General features: G+C 45.4%; 1 protein-coding gene across 2 annotated transcripts in view; it reads right to left on the reverse strand.

The window, feature by feature from the left end:
• PCCA (propionyl-CoA carboxylase subunit alpha) overlaps positions 1 to 21,565 on the reverse strand; it is a 447,530-nt gene that overhangs the window by 408,141 nt on the left and 17,824 nt on the right. For both annotated transcript variants that reach the window (XM_069970721.1, XM_069970720.1), the window contains exon 2: positions 4,261 to 4,338. In XM_069970721.1, the coding sequence (XP_069826822.1) occupies positions 4,261 to 4,338 (78 nt within the window). The remainder of the gene's footprint in view (positions 1 to 4,260; positions 4,339 to 21,565) is intronic.

The following is a 21,565-nucleotide window of genomic DNA, read 5'->3' on the forward strand; positions in this document are numbered from 1 at the left end:
AATGGAGCCGCATCACAGAGTGGAGGGGGTTTTGTCACTCTGGGGGTCATCGGGCCCGTCCCCAGTGCTTTATACCAGGCCGGTGCTCAGGAATAGAACATTGCCATGCGCAGGAACCAGGCGGCAGTTCAAAAAAAGGACTGCGGAACCAGCATCCCTGCACTGATCTGTTCATGTAAAAAAAACACAAAGCAATGTATCTAGTGGTACATTCCCTTTAACCCCTTAAGGTCAAAGCCAATTTTCGTTTTTGCGCTTTTGCTTTTTCCATTTTATGTTTAAAAGTCCATAGCGCTTGCATTTTTTCACCTAGAGACTTATTTGAGCGCTTATTTTTTGCTAAACCAATTGTACTTTGCAATGACAGGCATTATTTTTCCATAAAATATGCAGCGAAACCGGAACTAATTTGCGCTGTCAAATTGAGAAAAAAAACCGAATTTGTTTTGATTTCGGGGAGTTTTGCATTTACGCCGTTCGCCCTATGGTAAAACTGACTGGTTATGCATGTTCCTCAAGTTGTTACAATTACAACGATATATAACATGTATAACTTTTCTTTTATCTGATGGCTATTAAAAAATTCAAACCATTGTTAACAAATATATGTTCCTTAAAATCGCTCCATTCCCAGGCTTATAACGCTTTTATCCTTTGGTCTATGGGGCTGTGTGAGGTATCATTTTTTGCGCCATGAGGTGTTCTTTCTATCGGTACCTTGATTGCGCATATACGACTTTTTGATCACTTTTTATTACATTTTTCTGGATCTGATGCGACCAAAAATGCGCAATTTTGCACTTTGGAATTTTTTTGCGCTTACGCCGTTTACCGTGCGAGATCAGGAATGTGATTAATTAATAGTTCGGGCGATTATGTGTGCGGCAATACCAAATATGTTTATTTAATAATTTATATTTATAAAATGGGAAAAGGGGGGTGATTTGGACTTTTTTTAGGGGAGGGGATTTTTTTTTTATTAACACTTTTTTTTTTTTTTACATAAACTAGAAGTCCCCCTTCAGAGCGGGGTCCCGGCAGGGACCAGGTACGTCATGGGTCGCTAAGGGGTTAAGCTGTTTATTGTTCAAGATCAAGAACGTGATCATTTTACAGTTCAGTGCATGCTGCAGGTTGTACTATTTTGCACTATTTCAGCTATTAGGTTTTAGTTTTCCAGCAGCCACAGGATGAGAAAACTAGGAGATACAATAGACTCCAACAATCTGTACTTGTGATTATCACTACTACCCAGAGACTCAGGTACAATGGCTGCATCCGTCACCAGGGGCACCCGGTGTATGCAGTGACCCAAATCGGACACCCTCTTCCTTTGCCCGATGACCCAGCAGTGTCTGAATACACACTAGAGCAAAGGGCCATTAGCCCAAAGGGCCCCGGATCACCCCTGGTAAATTAATTAAAACGTAACTTTTAATAAACTAATATATACTAAAATATATGAACACCGTGATGAGGTTAAAAATACTCTCCCACAGAATATGTGGAACTGTGGAAGTAGCCATTTGCCCCACACCTGAGGACGCCCGTTCAGGGGTAAAACTAGTTGTGGTTCTTAGATAGAGTAGTCTGCAGCTATTCAGTGATAATATACAGTACCACCGGCTGGTGGACATAAACATATAAGTATTAGTGGACTGTGGGAGAGTATTTTTAACCTCATCACGGTGTTCATATATTTTAGTATATATTAGTTTATTAAAAGTTAAGTTTTAATTAATTTACCAGGGGTGATCCGGGGCCCTTTGCGCTAGTGTGTATTTTGTTTAAATGTACCCTGGACCCCCTAGGTTATTCTTGGCACCTTTGTTGTTTGTTAGCCTAGCAGTGTCTGCTCCCGGAGGGTGACCTGGATTCTGGGCAGGAGGGTACTCCACAGTTTACAGCCCCCCCCTATAGTCAGAGCAAGGCCGATTTCTCCAGTCACCCCCATATCACGGATGTCTGCACCGGCAGAGTCCCGACAGGGTCTCTCTCCAGCTGCCGATCCTTCCGAGCCCCTCCGATTCTTCTAACCTGAGTAATGCTAAAGCATTGCATATATCAGTTCTCTGTTAATAGACTCTGGTTAAGCCAAACCCTATAAACAGAGGGACACCAGCAGTGACAGACATTCATTAGTAACGGGAGTCTGCTACATATAGTAGCCAACCCCTGCAGCTTATGGAGCGGCTCAGAAGGGGTAAAATTTCAACTCTAGTGTTTTGACAGCGGCATCTACACAGTTAAACTGACAGCATGTGCAATCATTCTGTGGAGGCTGTTTGAAGTTAGCTCTTCTGTGAGGGGGGGGGGGGGGGTTTGCGGGTTGAGGACTTTATGCTAGGGGAATGGGGAAGACACACAGAATATGGGAGGTGCTCAGCTTGCTGCCCCCCATGTTCTTTGCAATATTCTCTGGAGCAGGCTGGTGTCGATTCATTAAGATATAATACCCGAAGCAAGTACCTGATGTGACATTCGCTTTGACTAAATAGAGGAAAATGATACAGAATGTGGCTACTGGAACTGGCAACCCCCCCCCCCCTAGCTGAAAGCTGCAAACCAGGGGTGTCAAACTCAAATACACAGGGGCCAAATCTGGATTTTGGACTAAGTTGTGGGCCAACCTTGATATTTATAAAAAAAATCCTGTACAATTCACAGAGGTTTTTCCTTCCCATCAGATAGGGCTTGGGTAGTAGTAGTAGTAGTAGTAGTAGTAGTAACAGTATGGCTTGGGGCAGTATTTGCAGTAGAGCTGGGGGTAGAAGTAGCAGTAGGGCTAACGGGTAATAGTAGCTGGTAGAGGTAGTAGCAATAGGGCTGGGGGTAGTAGCAGCAGAAGGGGTCAACAGTGATTATTTATGAGTGTTTACTATTACACTTCTGGCTCAAGCGTGGGGGGGGTGGAAACATAGGACAGGCGGGCAATCACAGAGATAACACACATTACAATGTTTTATAACTTTGTAATGTACGTTATTTAGTGGGGGGAACAAATTCACCGAAGCAACAGGCCAATGGAAAATTTTGGTGGGCCAGCTGTGATGTTTTCAGTTTTCCTCGGCAGGCCAAAAAAAAAAAAAAAGGAGTTTGACGTGTGCTATAAACTATGTGCACTGGGACACAATTTATAGAGAGGGACCACTGTAACTAAGGAGAGCTGATATTGTACGCCCAAAAATAAGAAATAGCCGCATAGCATACTTTAACCCCTTAAGGACCGGGCCAATTTTGATTTTTGCACTTCCATTTTTTTTCTCCTTGTGCTTAGAAGGCCATAGCAGTTGCATTTTTTCACCTAGAAACCCACATAAGCCCTTTTTTTTGCCCCAGTAATTGTACTTTGACATGACAGGCTGCAGTTAAAGTGTGGTGAAATTGAAAATATATATAAAAAAAAAAAACGCATTCTGTTTATTTGGGGGACATTTGTTTTTACGCTGTTGCCCTGTGGTAAAACTGACTTGTTATATATGTTCCTCAAGTCGTTACGATTACAACAATATGTAACATGTATAACTTTTCTTTTATCTGATGGCTTGTAAAAAATTCAAACCATTGTTAACAAATATAATCGCTCTATTCCCATGCCTATAACGCTTTTATCCTTTGGTCTATGGGGCTGTGTGAGGTGTCATTTTTTGCACCATGATTTGTTCTTTCTATCGGTACCTTGATTTCGCATATGCAACTTTTTGATTGCTTTTTATTACAATTTGTCTGGATTTGATGGGACCAAAAATGCGCAATTTTCCACTTTGGGATTTTTTACGCTTACGCCGTTTACTGTGGAAGATCAGGAATGTTATTAATAGTTCAGGCGATTCTTTATTATTATGCTGTAGCCAGAAGCAATTGAGTGCAGAGCCGGGATCAGCACCCCCGCCCGCAAACCCCGGCCCGAGTCGGATGTGTGAATCGCTCCTCCTGGACAACATCCCAGAGGAGCGATCCCCCCCCCCACTAGACACCAGGGATGAGGCTGCATAAAGCATTCTGATGCAGCTGTCAACTTTGACAGCTGCATCTGAATCCTTAATTAGCGTGCAGGGCGAACGGACCGTGCCTGCTAATAGCCGCGTTCCCGAGCTACATGCCACACCCGGGACCGTGGCGGTTGAAAGCGGGGGTCGCAGTACGGCCCCACTCTGAACTCCTCGAGGCGGCCACAGGGCGTAAATATACGCCTGCGGTCGTTAAGGGGTTAAAAAAATAAATAAGAGCAGATAACAACAAGTGCAGAAAATTACTGACCTTTTCTTCAGGATTATATGCTGTTGAATATTGGAAACGTGAAGCAAAATAGCACCATCTTGCCCATGAAGCAGAATGCTGTAAAGTTATAAATTAGAATTAGCATAATAAAATAAAATTTGACCTTTATATATGCAGTGCCACAAGACTCAAAATTAAAAAGAAATAGTAACATCTCTAGAAAAGAACAGCACAACAAATTAGATGATTTCTGCTTAATAGACTGTATACATAACTGCATTTATTTCTCCAATGATCCAGTGATCACACAGCATTCATTTACCTAAACGCTTGTTACTGGACAGAATGTAAGAATGAAATCAAATTAAATTTGGTTTTATTAACATTTTAAAATTTTCAAAAACCATTTTTCCCTTTTTTGCACTTAAAGAGACTCCGTACCCACAATCTGCCCCTCCAAACCACTTGTACCTTTGGAAAGCTGCTTTTAATTCAAGATCTGTCCGTTTGGCAGGTGATGCAGTTATTGTGCTAAAAAAAACTTCTCGGGTAGCTTCACACACAACGGATTCGCAGCGGATTTGACGCTCCGAATTCACAGTGAAATCCATATTCAAAGCGCAGTATACAAGAGGGTCTGAATACGGCACTACACACCATCCAAAGGAGGACTACATGCACACTTGTGATAGGCATATAAAAAAAATCGTAAACTTTTTCGGGGTGGTGCTCTATGTAGAAACAGTCCAGTCAAATATAGTATCCAATAGAACATATAGACATGGCACTCACCCTTACGAAGTCTTCATGATTACTTTATTTGGTCAAACAAACAACATCTTAGTGATCAGGTCTGCGAGAGGACGCCCTGAGCGCTAACAGCGACAGCTGTTTCCTGCCTTTCGGCACTTCGTCATGGCTGCGTATCACAGTGAAATCCGCTGCGGATCCCTTGACATTTATTTTGATTGAGAAGACATACCAATCCCGCTCAGAGCATGTAAATGCTGCCTGTTAACCCCCCGCTGGCCGGAGCATACTTTGCCTGCTCCACGTTCCGGCTTGCTTCGTGGGCTCTCTGTGTCTGGACGTCCCGCTCAGCCAAATAGAATGACAAGGGATCCGTTGTGTTTGAAGCTACCCTTAAACTTACAGTGCTGTGTCAAATTGGTGACATGTGCAGTGTTCAGAAAAGTTATAATTAGGAGAGATCCTAATGATGACAAGTGAAGGGAGGCGGGAAGGAGAGGCAGAGCAGGCCTAGGGAGCACACACTCTAGGCCATGCCAGTTTGACACAGCGCTGCAAGTTTAAAAGTTAGTTTTTAGGACAATAACTCATCACCTGCCGAACAGACCCCAGGACAGATCTTGGATTAAAAGCAGCTATCTGACGGTACAAGCAGTTTGGGGGGGGGGGGGGGCAGATTTAGGGTACAGAGTCACTTTGGATAAGTCAGGGTGCTGTTAGGGCCAACATACAGCTGAGAATAAAGCTGTGAATGTATGTAACTGGAAAATTACATATTGTTTAAATTAGATTTTCATGTAAAATATATTTCTGGTGTTTTTTTGTAACTTGCCATTTTACTGTCTACATTATAAAATAAAACTGAATCCTTTTCATAGCCACTAAGGGGCAATCCCATCTTTTATAGGAGTTTCTTTACAGAGTTTTCTTAAGGTATGATCAGTTGTGTGGTCCTGTCCTGCTTTCAGCCATTGCCCCCCCTCCCCCCGCCCAGATTTATCAGCTCTCTGATAGCTGCCGCACTCCTGAATCATCATAGCCCCACAGCAGTGGCGTAGCTATAGGGGTCGCCGGGGTCGCCATGGCGACCGGGCCCCTACGCTAGGGGGGCCCGCACGGCCCCCCTTGCCACTTGTGACAGTGTCACTTTAAGCATCCCGAGAAGCTGCGGCCGCACAGCTTCTCGGGATGCACAGATCGCTTTGATGTTCCGCCCGCGCAGTGAGCGGGCGGAACATTAAAGCGATCAGAATACAGGAAAAGGACCTGTCAGCATCCTCCTCCTGTATTCTCTCCCATAGGCTGCCGGCACTTCATACCAGCAGCCTATGGGAGGCCGGGGCGTGACCTCTCCGGCAGGCGTGAGGATGTGACGTCATCACGTCTGCCGGAAGTCCCGTCCCTGCGGCTCGCAAGATGAAGCCCGAAGAGGAGGAGGAGCTGCTGCCTGCACAGCGCGGATTAGGTGAGTAAGATGTTTGTTTTTTTAGGGGCACCTCTGGGGGCATTATTAGTAAATGGGGGCACCTCTGAGGGCATAATTAGCTCATGGGGGCACCTCTGGGGGCATTATTAGTGTATGGGGGCACCTCTGAGGGCATTATTAGTTCTTGGGGGCACCTCTGAGGGCATTATTAGTTCTTGGGGGCACCTCTGGGAGCATTATTATTGTATGGGGGCACCTCTGGGGGCATTATTAGTTCTTGGGGGCACCTCTGGGGGCATTAATATTGTATGGGGGCACCTCTGGGGGCATTATTAGTTCTTGGGGGCACCTCTGGGGGCATCATTATTGTATGGGGGCACCTCTGGGGGCATTATTAGTATATGGGGGCACCTCTGGGGGCATTATTATTGTATGGGGGCAACTCTGTGGGCGTTATTAGTTCATGGGGGCCACCTCTGGGGGCATTATTAGCTCATGGGGGCACCTCTGGGGACATTATTAGTTGATGGGGGCAACTCTGGGGGCATTATTAGCTCATGGGGGCACCTCTGGGGACATTATTAGTTGATGGGGGCAACTCTGGGGGCATTATTAGCTCATGGGGGCACCTCTGGGGGCATTATTAGTATATGGGGGCACCTCTGGGGGCATTATTAGTTCATGGGGGCACCTCTGGGGGCACTATTAGCTCATGGGGGCACCTCTGGGGGCATTATTAGTTCATGGGGGCACCTCTGGGGGCGTTATTAGTTCATAGGGGGCAACTCTGGGGGCATTATTAGTTCATGGGGGCACCTCTGGAGGCATTATTCGTACATGGGGGCACCTCTGGGGGCATTATTAGTTCATGGGGGCACCTCTGGGGGCATTTTTAGCTCATGGAGGCCACCTCTGGGGGCATTATTAGCTCATGGGGGCACCTCTGGGGGCATTATTAGCTCATGGGGGCACCTCTGGGGGCATTATTAGCTCATGGGGGCACCTCTGGGGGCATTATTAGTTGATGGGGGCACCTCTGGGGGCATTATTAGTTCATGGGGGCACCTCTGGGGGCATTATTAGTTGATGGGGGCACCTCTGGGGGCATTATTAGTCCATGGGGGCACCTCTGGGGGCATTATATGCTCATGAGGGCACCTTTGGGGGCATTATTAGCTCATGAGGGCACCTCTGGGGCCATTATTTGTTCATGGGGGCACCTCTGGGGGCATAATTAGCTCATGAGGGCACCTCTGGGGGCATTATTATTGTATGGGGGCACCTCTGGGGGCATTATTAGCTCATGGGGGTACCTCTGGGGGCATTATTAGTTCATGGGGGCACCTCTGGGGGCATTATTAGCTCATGGGGGCATTATTAGCTCATGGGGGCACAGCAGGGAATCCTACATACAGGGGGCATCCCACATTCCTACTCACTTTACTGCACATTACACCAAACAGTGCAGTTACTATGGGAGCCTACAGGAGGGAGGAAGGGAAGGAAGTTGCTAGAAATGTGCGGAGCCTAAATTGTTTGTCTCGCAGGTTCTAAGGGGATGAAACGTATCTGGAAGGAATCATCTTGGAGGACTGGGCTGGATGAAGAGGAAAAGGGAAAGTGACGCCTCAGATCAAAGAAGACGTCACCTGTGAGTCACTGTATGACTGTTTTCTTATTTTGTAGAACATCATTTAGTAGGGGTGCCCCGAGGTGGAAAAGGTTGGGAAGCACTGCGCTAATCTGTCCCGCTGCGCCCGCTGGCACATGCTGTCATCTGATTGGGCCTCTTACCTAATCAGATGACAGCAAGTACCAGCACCCCCTCCTCCAGACATCTGCCTTGGCGGCCCAAGCTATGTCCTATGGCCGTATCTTTACCGCGTTGAGCTCCAGCTTGTGCTGCATCTACATTATCTGTGCTCAAGAGATATCACTGCGTTATCTGTGGTGTTACATAGGACTGCAGATGACTACTACATTATCTGTACTCAGAGGGATATCACTGTTATCTGTGGTGTTACATAGGACTGCAGGTGATATCAGGTGACTTCTCCAGGTTGCAGAAGTTCAAACTTCATCATGCCCTGCTGACAGTTTCTAATGGGAGTTGTAGTTTTGCAGCATGTGGCTCTTCAGGTTGCAGCACTACAACCCCCATCGTTTCCAACTGGCAGTTCATGATGAGAGTTGTAGTTTTTCAGCTGTAGAGTCAAAGATTGGAATACAATGATTAGACAATGACACAGTACAGTCCATTAATTATAGGGGGCAGTAGTGCAGTACATGAGGTGGAGGCAGTGACAGTGCATTAGAACATGGTGGCACATTAGAGTAATTGGATATAACGTTAGATAGGACTTTGCCTGATCGGGGGGAGATGGGGGGGCCCCCAAGCTAAAATTTTGCACCAGGGCCCATCAGCCTTTAGCTACGCCCCTGCCCCACAGGAACTACCTACTCAGCCAGTCAGTGACTACAGCTGTGTCCCGGCCCACTAATTGATTGGCCAAGTGTGAATTTATTAATTCCGTGACATCAGAGGATAGGGAGCACCGCGGGAGACCACGAGCTGTGACGCTGAACTGGGGGGGAGGGGGGACATTTCTTTATTATTATCCTACACCTCCTGCCATAGCACACACACAGCCTGCTGCAGCCATAGCACACTCAAATAAAACACCCAGGGGGATATTTAGCAAATTGTTGTAAAGTGAAATTGGCTGTTGCCCCTAGTAACCAATCAGATTCCACATTTCATTCCTCACAGACTGGAATCTGATTGGTTGCTAGGGGCAACTGAGCCAGTTTCACTTTACATCAAGTTTGCTAAATCTCCCCCACAATCTTTTTAAAGACCAAAACACCACACCAAAGACATAAGTCACTACTACACTACTTATGGTTTCTCCTCCTTCTACTCTATATTACATAGTATATCTTCATATTACACTGCTGCTCATATACAATCATCCAGGAAGAGAATAGCACAGATCTCCCCCCACACAATGGACTCTTTCAGCTCAGAAACAAACTGCCAAATAGTGACCGACAACTTTTCTCTGACCACCCTCATCTAATAGGGCCAGTGCTTTATTACTGATTTATGGAGGAAACTAAACTTATGTGAGAGTGTTTTTCTGGTTGTTTCTGGTTGCCTTAAGATTTTCTTTAAAGCTGGAGTCGGTACAAGCAAAAATAGCTCAATCTGTGACTTCAACTCCAGTTATCCGCCGATTGGGTGAAGATTTGTATAGGTTTAAGCGGGGCTTTGGAGTAGGAGTCAGAAAAGATGTACCAACTCCGGCTTAAAAAAAATCTCTTTCATAATTTTATAATTGAGTTTCGTATATATTTTATAAGTATAATTCATTAATAAATTTTATGTTCTATCAATCTAAGGCTCTTATTAATTTAAACCAGAAAAACAGTTTCTTACATACATTTAGTCAGAAAGCGTAAAGCATTTGCTCCATATATCAGTAATAAAGCAGATAGGGGTGGTAGGAGAGAGGCTGTTGGTCACTATTTGGCAGTTTATTTCTGAGCTGGAAGAATCCATTGTGTAGAGGGAGATCTGTGCTGTTCTCTTCCTGGATGCTGGATGATTGTATATGTGCAGCAGTGTAATATGAAGATATCCTGTGTCATATAGAGAAGAAGAAGACATAAGCAGTGCAGCAGTAAATTCTGTCCTCAATGTGGTATTTTCTCTCTGGGAAAAGATTGTGTAAATTTTCTTCAGTGTGCTATGGCTGCAGCAGGCTGCATGTGTAAATGTTTGCCTGCTATGGCTGCGTGTGTGTTTGACGGACAGAAATAAAAGTTGTATTTACCATCTCATTTAGAAATGCCCATTCAGCCAATCAGTGAGTAAGGCGGGGCACAGCTGCATTTACTGACTGGCTAAGCAGGCAGTTCCTGAGTCAGGAGCGTGGACGCTGACAGAGAGCTGATAAATCTGGGCCTGTGTCTGACCTCTATATCACAGGTATCTGGCATTGTTAGCAGTTTTTCTTTGTGTATGGTAAACATTTAGTTAGAAACACTGAAGATTGTCAGCAGAAAAAGACCACCTGATACATCTAGTCTAGTTCTGAGTTCTTTATATATTTGCCTGATTAACTCAGAAGTTGCCCAAAGATCATGTAGGATATTAGGAAGAAGCTGCTGACTTAGATCTACTTTACACTAGTATGATAATTAACTCCTCTGGTGTCCGATTGGCCGGAGCCAGAGTCTGAGCTGCGGCTTACTGACTCCACAGCCCTGGCTTTAAGGGGCAGCATCCCTCTCTAATGCACCACATAGAGGTTGGTAAAGTGGATCCATGCACTTGGCCCAGCTGAGAGCATAAGACTTAAAAGTATTGAAGGTGAGAAAAGCCGAAGCCTACATCTGTTTATTACATATTTTCACTCACTTCAGCAATGTGAACCTTAGGTTAGAAGAGATAGGTCACCACATTTTCCAAAAATGAACTAAACCTAGCAGGATTATTAAAATCTTCATAACTTAATTTTGTATACTTTATTTTTTGTGGAATTGCACCATTTCAGGGAGATTTATCAAAGAGTGTATACTGCTATATACTGGTGCAAACTGCTCACAGCAACCAATTACAGCTCAGCTCTGGTAAGAGAGGAGCTGTTATTGGTTGCTGTGGGCAGTTAAAGGGGTAGTGCGGCGCTAAAAAATTATTCACAGAATAACACACATTACAAAGTTATACAACTTTGTAATGTATGTTATTTCTGTGAATCGCCCCCTTCCCGTGTCCCACCACCCCGCCCGTGTACCCGGAAGTGTGATGTGCATTATACATTACCTGATCCGTGTCGAGGGCCGTCCGCCATTTGGTGCCCAACGTCATCTTCAGACGGACGGCCGAATCCCTGCTGCCGTCCCCCCTCCGGCCGCATCATCAGCCGCTCAGCCGCGATTGGCTGAGCATAACTGTGCTCAGCCAATCGCGGCTGAGCACAGTTGTGACGCGGCGGAGGGGGGACGGCGGCAGGGATTCGGCCGTGCGTCCGAAGATGACGTTTGGCACAAAATGGCTGACGGCCCTCGACACGGATCAGGTAATGTATAATGCACATCACACTTCCGGGTACACGGGCGGGGGTGGTGGGACACGGGAAGGGGGCGATTCACAGACATAACATACATTACAAAGTTGTATAACTTTGTAATGTGTGTTATTCTGTGAATAATTTTTTAGCACCGCACTACTCTAACACCAGCGTATATTTTACACCATTTTGGTAAACCTGGTCCTTTGTATGTATTTTGTCTGGTATGGTTTTTAGTTTACAGATACAATGCTTCAACGAAAAACTGAATTACACATTACGAAGTAGAGTTCAAGAAAACAAAAACTTCAAAATATAATGTAAGTGAGCAACAATAAATCTCTTGCATATTTTACACTAGAACAAGTTATTGCTATGCGAACGACACGTCTCTAAGGGAGGTGGAGCATGTCACCTTTCACTCACTGAAAATTATGTCAAGGTAAGGAAAAGCCGTCATTGTATTACTCTTCCTATTATTTGACCTGTACAGTTACTTCTTTTACCTACAAAGGCTACGCTCAGCCTTCAAAAGCTCAGGCTGCTTAGGAAGGAAGGAAAGATTTATTGCCAACTGACTTGGATTACATGTTTTGATGAATTGCTGGAAGCGTACACTGGCTGATAAAGAAAGATTGGTTTACTTCAAAAATAGGTTATTCTACAAAAGGAAATTAATACTCTGGGGGGGAAAAGTTGCAATGAGGCCGACAAAATGTTAAAAATCCTGAAACTTAACAGGTTTTATTACAAAAAAGGAAAAAACTTCATACAAGGGACACGTAAAAATTTAGCAGTTTCCAATAAAAATATGCAATAAAAAAAAGTTGGAATTTACTGGTAAATAAGACGCTTGCACCGCATTCAACCATTTTTACCCAACAGCAGTCTTATATTTTTCATGTGACAAGACTGCATTGTATTCATACATGCTGCAAAATATGGGGCAGATACACTATTGGAAATGCATCCAAATTCTGCCACAATCTGCCCCAAACAACTTTCTTACATATCTTGCACAACTTTTATTACGAGTTATAGACAATTTTGAAGTAATCTAAATCTAAAGTGCTTCTCAATCCAGTCTTCATGGCCCACCAACAGGTCATGTTTTGAGGATCTCTCATACAATACCTGTCATAATACCTGATGCACAGGGTATAATTATAATCACCTGTGAATTACTAAGAAAATCCTCAAAACATGGCCTCTTGGTGGCCACGAGGACTGGAATTAAGGGCACAAACACACTGGGCGTATCTGCAGCGGATTTCTCGCTGCAAATCTGCACCAAGATCCGCTGCGGATCTGTGCCCTGAACACTCTATGTGCAGACAAACTTACAGCGGGATGGATATCCAGCTGCAAAAATGTCAGCAGCCCGCCCCGCCGCAGCACACTGATTGGCTGAACGGGACTTGAAGACACCGGGAGCCCCGAAGCAAGGAGCGGGAAACAGGTGAAGTATACGCTCCGGCGGCGGGGGGTTAACGGGGTGGGCTGCTGACATACTCGCAGCTGGATGTCCATCCCACTGCGAGTTTGTCTGCACATAGAGTGGACAGGGCACAGATCCGCAGCGGATCTCGCTGCAAATTCGCAGTGAGAAATCAGCTGCGGATACGCCCAGTGTGTTTGTACCCTAAGTAGTACTGGTCTAAATAAGCAACAAATCTATCAAACACCACTCTGGTAAATGTGATGCATCCTTAGGCCATGTTCTTTGTTGGAAATAACGTTAGTCTTTGCAGTTAAATGGCCGCCATCCACTCTATTTCAACAGTTCTTTGTTTGTTTCTTTGTTTTTAATCCACTCCTCATTTAGGTTGAAAAATACCAAGTGAACATAGCCCTAGACTTTCTAGTCTAGGCATGCACCGTCTTAACTATTAGGGCCCTTTTACTTGGAGCAATAATTGGGCATTCCTAAGAACACTTATTGCCAACGGTAATGGTGTGTTCACATGTACAGATTTTTGGTTATAATCGGTAAAAACAAAGCCAGGAATGGACATGAAAAGAGGAGAAATCTCAGCCTTTCCTTTTATTATCTTTGTCTCTATTTATGGTCTGTTCCTGGCTTTGGCTTCAATAATTGTAACAGAAAACTGTCTGTGTAAACAAACCTTTAGTCAATGTAAAAAGACCAGCAATCAGCCGATGAACAAGAAAACATTCAGCTGACTAGATCTTTTACGTAATCAGATTTTACTAAATTTTTTAAAAAGGAACAAAAATTTATAAAAAATAGTATAAACAAACAAAGAAGGGCCATGTAAAGACATACAAATGACCATGAATTCACATTATCCGCTGTATATAAGTAAAGGACATGGAACAAATGGCAACAAGAAAAAACATGTTGATAAAATACAGTATGCTGTCTGGGGGGTTATAAACTGAGTAGCACAGTCCGAGCAAGTATGTGATATAAGGCAAGTCAACAAATACCGGACTATGTGGAGAGAGAAAATCTGGGGGAGCCCCCCCTGGTGATACGTTAAAAGAAATTGTAGACTATAGTTAAAACAGCATTGTTAGGCAATGTCAGAAGAGCAGCGGACCTGTGTAAACCAATGTGGAACTTCACATGGAGAGGTAAGGAGGAAAACAAAGGGTAAGAAGTGAATCAAGAGAAAAGAAAAAGTACAAAAATAAAAAGGGGGGTAAGGGAGGAAAGGGTATACCCTGACCAGGGATCCAATCCTCGCCTCGCCTGGGGGGGGGGGGGGTCGAGCTGAACAGACAAAACGCTGCAGCACAACAGGGAGAGTTGTTATGCAAACAATATCTGGAAAGTCAGAGTTTTTCGAGAGAGCAACCATGGTGTCCAGATGGTATTAAACCACTTATTGGAACCCGAGGCCTCAGCGGACATCTCCTCCATACGGTGTAAATGCGACATTTCAGTGTGCCACTCAGCCATAGTGGGTACATGAGCTGACTGGATCTTTTCTGCATTATAGTCGGCTGCACATCACCCTGTGAAAGGGTCCATTCACACAAAAAGATTACCTGACAGATTCTCTGCCAAAAATTTCAAGCCAGGAATTGATTTGAAAGAGGAGGAATCTCAGGCTTTCCTTTATGACCTGATCTTTGTTTATAGTCTGTTTCTGGCTTTGGCTTCAAATCTTTGGCTTCAAATCTTTCCGTGTAAATGGACCCTAAGTGTGGCTGGCAATGATACATTGAATGAGTCACAAGAGCAATGCAGCTATCATTTATGCAGCCTGACCACTTGATTAACCCCTTCAGGTCCATAACTTATACATACACGTTTCTACTGCATATGCTTTGTGCAGTAGGAATATATACACTGCTAAAAAAAAAAAAAAAAAAAAAAAAAAAGGGTACCTTCACAAAAACCAGATCCACAGCGGATTTCATGCTGCGTGTTTGCAGCGATTCCACCCTGGATCCTGGTAGTGTGAAGGTCTATGGGGGTTACATATCTGGAGCAGAATTTTGATTCCACTGCAGATATGTAAGCCGGCCCCTTTAACCAAACCAAGCAGATCCTGTACATGTGAATGCACCCTTAATCAAAATTCTGTAAAATCAAACTGTCCACTAAGGGTCCATTTACACAGAAGGATTATCTGACAGATTATCTGCTAAAGATTTGAAGCCAAAGCCAGGAATGGATTTGAAAAGAGGAGAAATCTCAGGCTTTCCTTTATGACCTGATCTCTGCTTATAGTCTGTTCCTGGCTTTGGCAGATAATCTTTCTGTGTAAATGGACCCTTATGGTGCTTTTATATGGAACAATTATCGTTCAAATTTTTGCGATAACTATCGCATTTGAGCGATAATCGGCTCGTGTAAACACAGCAAACGATGAAACAACGAGTGAGAAATCGGTCATTTTGATCTTTCAACAAGTTCTCAAATCGTCGTTGGACGTTTGCACAAAATTTACAGATCGCTTCGTGTAAACAGTCTTTCAACGATTTACCCTATGTGTGAACTTAAGCGATCTTAAACGATCGCAATAACGATTTTTTTAAACGATCTATTGTTCTGTCTAAACGCTGATCGTCATAAAAAACACATCGTTACTTCAAAATCGTTAAACGATCGATTGGGCGAACTATTGCTCCGTGTAGAAGGACCATAAGAAAGCAACAATGATTGACAATCAATTTCACATGCAATTAGCAAGAGACACTTAATAAAGGAGGTTCCGCAGGTGGGGAACACAGACCACCTCTCAGTACTTATGCTTTCTGGCTGATGTTTTGGTCACTTTTGAATGTTGGTGGTGATTTCACACTCATGGTAGCATGAGACGGACTCTACAATCCACACAAGTGGCTCAGGTAGTGCAGCTCATCCAGGATGGCACATCAATGCGAGCTATGGCAAAAAGATCTGCTAGCGTACTGTCCAGAGGAGCTACCAGGAGACAGTACACCAGGAGACATGAGGAGTCTGTAGGAGGGCAACAATCCAGCAGCAGGACGGATACCTCCGCCTTTGTGCAAGGAGGAACAGAAGGAGCACTGCCAGAGCCCTGCAAAATAACCTCCAGTAGGCCACAAATGTGCATATGTCTGCACACACGGTTAGAAACCGTTGCTAGAACTTACGTGGCTGGAGTGTGTAAGCAGTTCCTTCAAGATAAAGGCATTGAAGCTATGGACTGGCCCGCCGCTTCCCCAAACCTATATCCAATTGAGCACATCTGGGACATCATTTCTTGTTCCATCCACCACAGACTGTCCAGAGGTTGGAGGATGCTTTAGTTGGGATCTGGGAGGAGATCCCTCAGAAGACCATCTGCCACCTCATCAGGAGCATGCCCAGATGTTGTAGGGAGGACATAAAGGCACATGGAGGCCACACACAATACTGAGCCTCATTTTGACTTGCTTTAACCCCTTAAGGACCGGGCCAATTTCGATTTTTGCGTTTTTGTTTTTTCCTCTGTGCTTAAAAGGCCATAGCACTTACATTTTTCCACCTAAAGACCAACAGGAGCCCTTATTTTTTGCGCCACTAATTGTACTTTGCAGTGACAGGCTGAATATTTTCATAAAGTACACTGCGAAACCATAAAAAAATAAATGTGTGGTGAAATTGGAGGGGGGGGGGGGTATTTATTTTTACGCCATTCGCCCTGGGGTAAAACCAGGGTGGATAAAAATCAATGTGTTTTTTTTTTTTTTAATTGGATTTTTTTTTACCGTATTTTTCGCTTTATAGGACGCGCCTTTTGATAAGACACACCCCTGATTTTAGGGGGGAAAAATAGAAAAAAAAATATTTTGCTCATTGTCACAGTTTGGAGATAGCAGCAGTGTGATTGGTGCCAATCCCCCCATATAGTGCCCCACATAGTAGCCAATGCCCCCATATAGTGCCCCACATAGTAGCCAATGCCCCCATATAGTGCCCACATAGTAGCCAATGCCCTCATATAGTAGCCAATGCCCCTATATAGTAGCCAATGCCCCACATAGTAGCCAATGCCCCACATAGTAGCCAATGCCCCCATACAGTGCCCCCATTGTAGCCAGTGCCCCCCATAGTAGCCAATGCCCCCATACAGTAGCCAATGCCCCCATACAGTGCCCCCATAATAGCCAATGCCCCCATACAGTGCCCCCATAGTAGCCAATGCCCCCATACAGTGCCCCCATTGTAGCCAGTGCCCCCCATAGTAGCAAATGCCCCCATACAGTAGCCAATGTCCCCATACAGTGCCCCCATAGTAGCCAATGCCCCCATACAGTGCCCCCATAGTAGCCAATGCCGCCATACAGTAGCCAATGCCCCCTGCGACCAGAAAAACAACAAACAGGTTACTCACCTGTCCGCCGGCACCAGCAGCTCCTCTCCCGACACTCGGGTCTCCCGTCATCCTCCGGCACAGGCAGTGGGGTACAGAGAGACTGCCTGTGCCAGAAGTGTCCTGCAGCCGCTACAGAACACTTCCGGGTCACAGGCAGCGTCTCTGTACCCCGCTGCCTGTGCCGGAGGATGACGGGAGACCAGAGTGTCGGGAGAGGAGCTGCTGGTGCTGGTGGGCAGTTTCTCAATAAGATCAGCACTCGTTTGCTTTCGGCTGCTGCAGCCAAAAGCATCAGAGTGCCGAGCCGAGATCAGCGCCATTTGGCGGAGACCCCCGCCAGCATCAGTCACAGAGATCACTCCTCCGGGACAAACGAGTGCCGAGCCAGGGTCAGCGACATCTTAGAGCGGACCCCGGCAGGTAATAGATACTAGCCACTAGACACCAGGGAAGCGCTGGATCCGGTAATCGGATGCAGATGTTAACTTTGACAGCTGCATCTGATTACCTTATTAGCGGGCACGGCGATCAGACTGTGCCCGCTAATACCCGCGGTCCGGGGATACACGCGCCATCCGGGATCGTGGCGGTTTAAAGCAGAGTCGCCTGACAATAGGGCGTAAATATACGCCCTTTGTCGTTAAGGGGTTAAAGGGGTAGTGCGGCGGTAAGGAATTATTCACATACTAACACACATTACAAAGTTATACAACTTTGTGAATCGCCCCCTTCCCCGTGTCCCACCACCCCCACCCGTGTACCCGGAAGTGTGGTGCGTGCCGATACCAGTCTCCGATCCTCAGCGAGTGACGTCTTCTTCGGGCGGACGACAGCTCCGACTGTCCCAAATGCCGGCCGCCCTCTGCAGCGCGATCCGATGCTCAGACGCGATTGGCTGAGAATAACTGTGCTCAGCCAATCGCGGCTGAGCAGCTGATGACGCGGCCGCGTCATCAGCCGCGATTGGCTGAGCATAACTGTGCTCAGCCAATCGCGGCTGAGCACAGTTGTGACGCGGCGGAGGGGGGACGGGCGGCAGCGACTCGGCCGTCCATTCGAAGATGACGTTTGGCACAAGATGGCGAACGGCCCTCAACACGGATCAGGTAATGTATAATGCACCACACTTCCGGGTACACGGGTGGGGGTGGTGGGACACGGGGACGGGGCGATTCACAGACATAACATACATTACAAAGTTGTATAACTTTGTAACGTGTGTTAGTCTGTGAATAATTTCTGACCGCCGCACTACCCCTTTAAAGACATTACATCAAAGTTGGATCAGCCTGGAGTGTGTTTTTCCACTTTAATTTTGTGCGCAATTCGATTTTTTGTGTCAGCAGATTCAACTTTGTGCAGAACAAAGTATTCAATAATAATATTTAATTCATTAAGATCTAGGATGTGTTATTTGAGTGTTCCCTTTATTTTTTTGAGCAGTGTATATAGGTTCCTGCAGTGAAGGGGCTTTAAATGTGTGCGGGACCACTCCAATGTGGTCCCGTACACATCAGTGTGGCCGGTGCCGGAACTAGTGACATTACGGTCATTAACCCCCTTAAAGGGAACCTGTCACCCCCCGTGCCGGGGTGACAGGCTCCCGACCCCCCGTTAGAGACCCCTATACTTACCTCATCCCGCCGGGTCCCGCTTCTGGATTCGGTCGGGTCCCGGAGATCTCAGCCGCTGCAGCCCGGCGCGCACGCTGACAGATGAGTCCAACGCTCATAGAGAATGACGGAGCGCTGGACTCTCCTGTCATTCTCTATGGGTGTTGGACTCATCTCTCAGCGCGCGCGCCGGGCTGCAGCGGCTGAGATCTCCGGGACCCGACCGAATCCAGAAGCGGGACCCGGCGGGATGAGGTAAGTATAGGGGTCTCTAACGGGGGGTCGGGAGCCTGTCACCCCGGTACGGGGGGTGACAGGTTCCCTTTAAAATGTGAAAACAAATTTTAAAAGAAGTTTTAAAATATTTTTTAAAAAACCCTTATAAAACAGCCCCAATAAACATTTACATTACCTCATTTCCCATTATACAAATAAAAATATTTTAAAAATATAGAGACTAAACATATTTCATATGGTAGCATATCGTAGGAATTGTCCAATCACAATATTATTCCCGCACAATGAGCAGCGTTAAACAAAAGGAGAGAAAAAACTGGATTTCTGATTTTTTTTTTAAATTATATAGCAGGAAAAAAAAAATTCTCTCTAACACTAACATGATACCAATAAAAACTACCGATCATTGCACAAAAAAATGCCACCTCAACCAGCCCTGTAAGTGGTAGTGCAGTACTGTATTGACTAGACACACCTGCCCACACTGTAACACCCCCACCAAAGGAAACCAGGGCTGTGGAGTCGGTAAGCCTCAGCTCTGACTCCTGAATTTTATCAAGGACCGACTCTTGACTCTGACACCAGCTCCTTCAGAAATGGCCAATCAGACAACAGGGGAGTTCTTTATCAAACTGGTGTAAAGTAGATCGGGCTTAGCACCTTCTTAATGTCCTGGGGTGACTTCTGAGTAAATAAGACCAAGAGATAAAGCAGAGTCTCCTCTTTGCCTATGTGCAGTGGATGCAGCTAGTCTCCAGCCATCATGTCCCAAACAACTCAGAACTAAACAAACCAGATGGTCTTTTTCTGATAACAATCTTCTATGTTTCTAACTAATGCTGCATTTACACGGAACGATTATCGTGCGAATTTGCACGATAACGATCAAATTCGAACGATAATTTTTTTAACATGTTCTCAACTCGTCGTTCGCAAAAAATTCGCAGATCGTTCGCATGTCGTTCACCGATTTAACCTATGCGCGAGATAGACTTACGCAATCGGATAAAGATTTTTCCGTACGATATATCGTTCCGTCTAAACGCTGATAGTTATAAAAAAAAAAAAAATCGTAACTTCGAAATCGTTAATCGTACGATCGGGCGAGTTATCACTACGTGTAAACCCAGCATAAATATTGACCATACACAAAGAAAAATTGCTAACAATGCCAGACACCTGTGATAGAGGTCACTCATATCAGGGCTGTGGAGTCGGTAAGCCGCAGCTCCGACTCCCGACTCCTGCTCCTTTATAAATGGCCGGTCATATACCAGGGGAGTTATTTATCACACTGGCTCAGCAGCTTCTCCCTAATGTCCTACATGATCCTGGTGCAACTTCTGAGTGAATAAAGGAATACTGTATATAAAGCGGATTCTCCTGTGTGTGCAGAGGATTCAGCCAGTCTCCAGCCTCCACGTCCTGAACAACTCAGAACTGGACTAGATGGAGCGGGTGATTTTTCCTGCTGACAGTCTTCTATGTTTCTAACTAAATATTCACCATACACAAACACTGCTAACACTGCCAAATCTTTGTGAGAGGGGTCACACATAGTGATGTTGAGGGTCACTGTGGGGGCAAGCAATAGCGCACACACACACACACACACACACACACAGCCTGCTGCAGTCATAGCACACATACATACACACACCCTGCTGCAGCCATAGCACACACACACAGCTGCTGACATAGAACACTGAAGAAAAACACAATCTTCTCCCAGAGAGGAAACACCACACTGAGGACAGAGGTTACTGCTACACTACTTATGTCTTTTCCTCCTCCTCTTCTATATTACACAGGATATCTTCATATTACACTGCTGCTCATTCAGTCATTCATACACACAGTCATCCAGCATCCAGGAAGAGAACAGCACAGATCTCCCCCCACACAATGGACTCTTCCAGCTCAGAAACAAACTGCCAAATAGTGGCTGACAACTTTTCCCCGACCATCCCTACCTAATAGGGCCAGTGTCCTATTAGAATGTTGATCATAAAATATATTGATGAGCAAAACTTATAAAATTCATATCAAAACTCAATTTTTTAAAGATTTTTTTAAAGCTGGAGTCGGAACATTTTTCTCCAACTCAGACTCCAGCCAAAACTAGCTCCGACTCCATGACTCCAAATCCACAGCCCTAACTCATACGCCCGTATTTATCAGCTCTCTGTCTGTGCTCCTGAATCATTGCATCCCCGCCCGCTCAGCCAGTCAGTGACTGCAGCTGTGTCCCACCTCACCCACTGATTGGCCAAGTGGGCATTTCTGATTGGGCCATGACATCACAGGATCAGGGGCCCAGTAAGGAACCATAAGCCGTGACGCTGCACTGTGGGGGCACAAGGACGTGTAAATAAGATGATTAGGATCCCACAACCCCGTCCCCTCTGAATTTTTCACTGTTGCACAGAATACTCCTTTAACTTC

This window comes from Dendropsophus ebraccatus, chromosome 5, assembly GCF_027789765.1.
Source record: "Dendropsophus ebraccatus isolate aDenEbr1 chromosome 5, aDenEbr1.pat, whole genome shotgun sequence".
NCBI classification, from domain to species: Eukaryota; Metazoa; Chordata; class Amphibia; order Anura; family Hylidae; genus Dendropsophus; species Dendropsophus ebraccatus.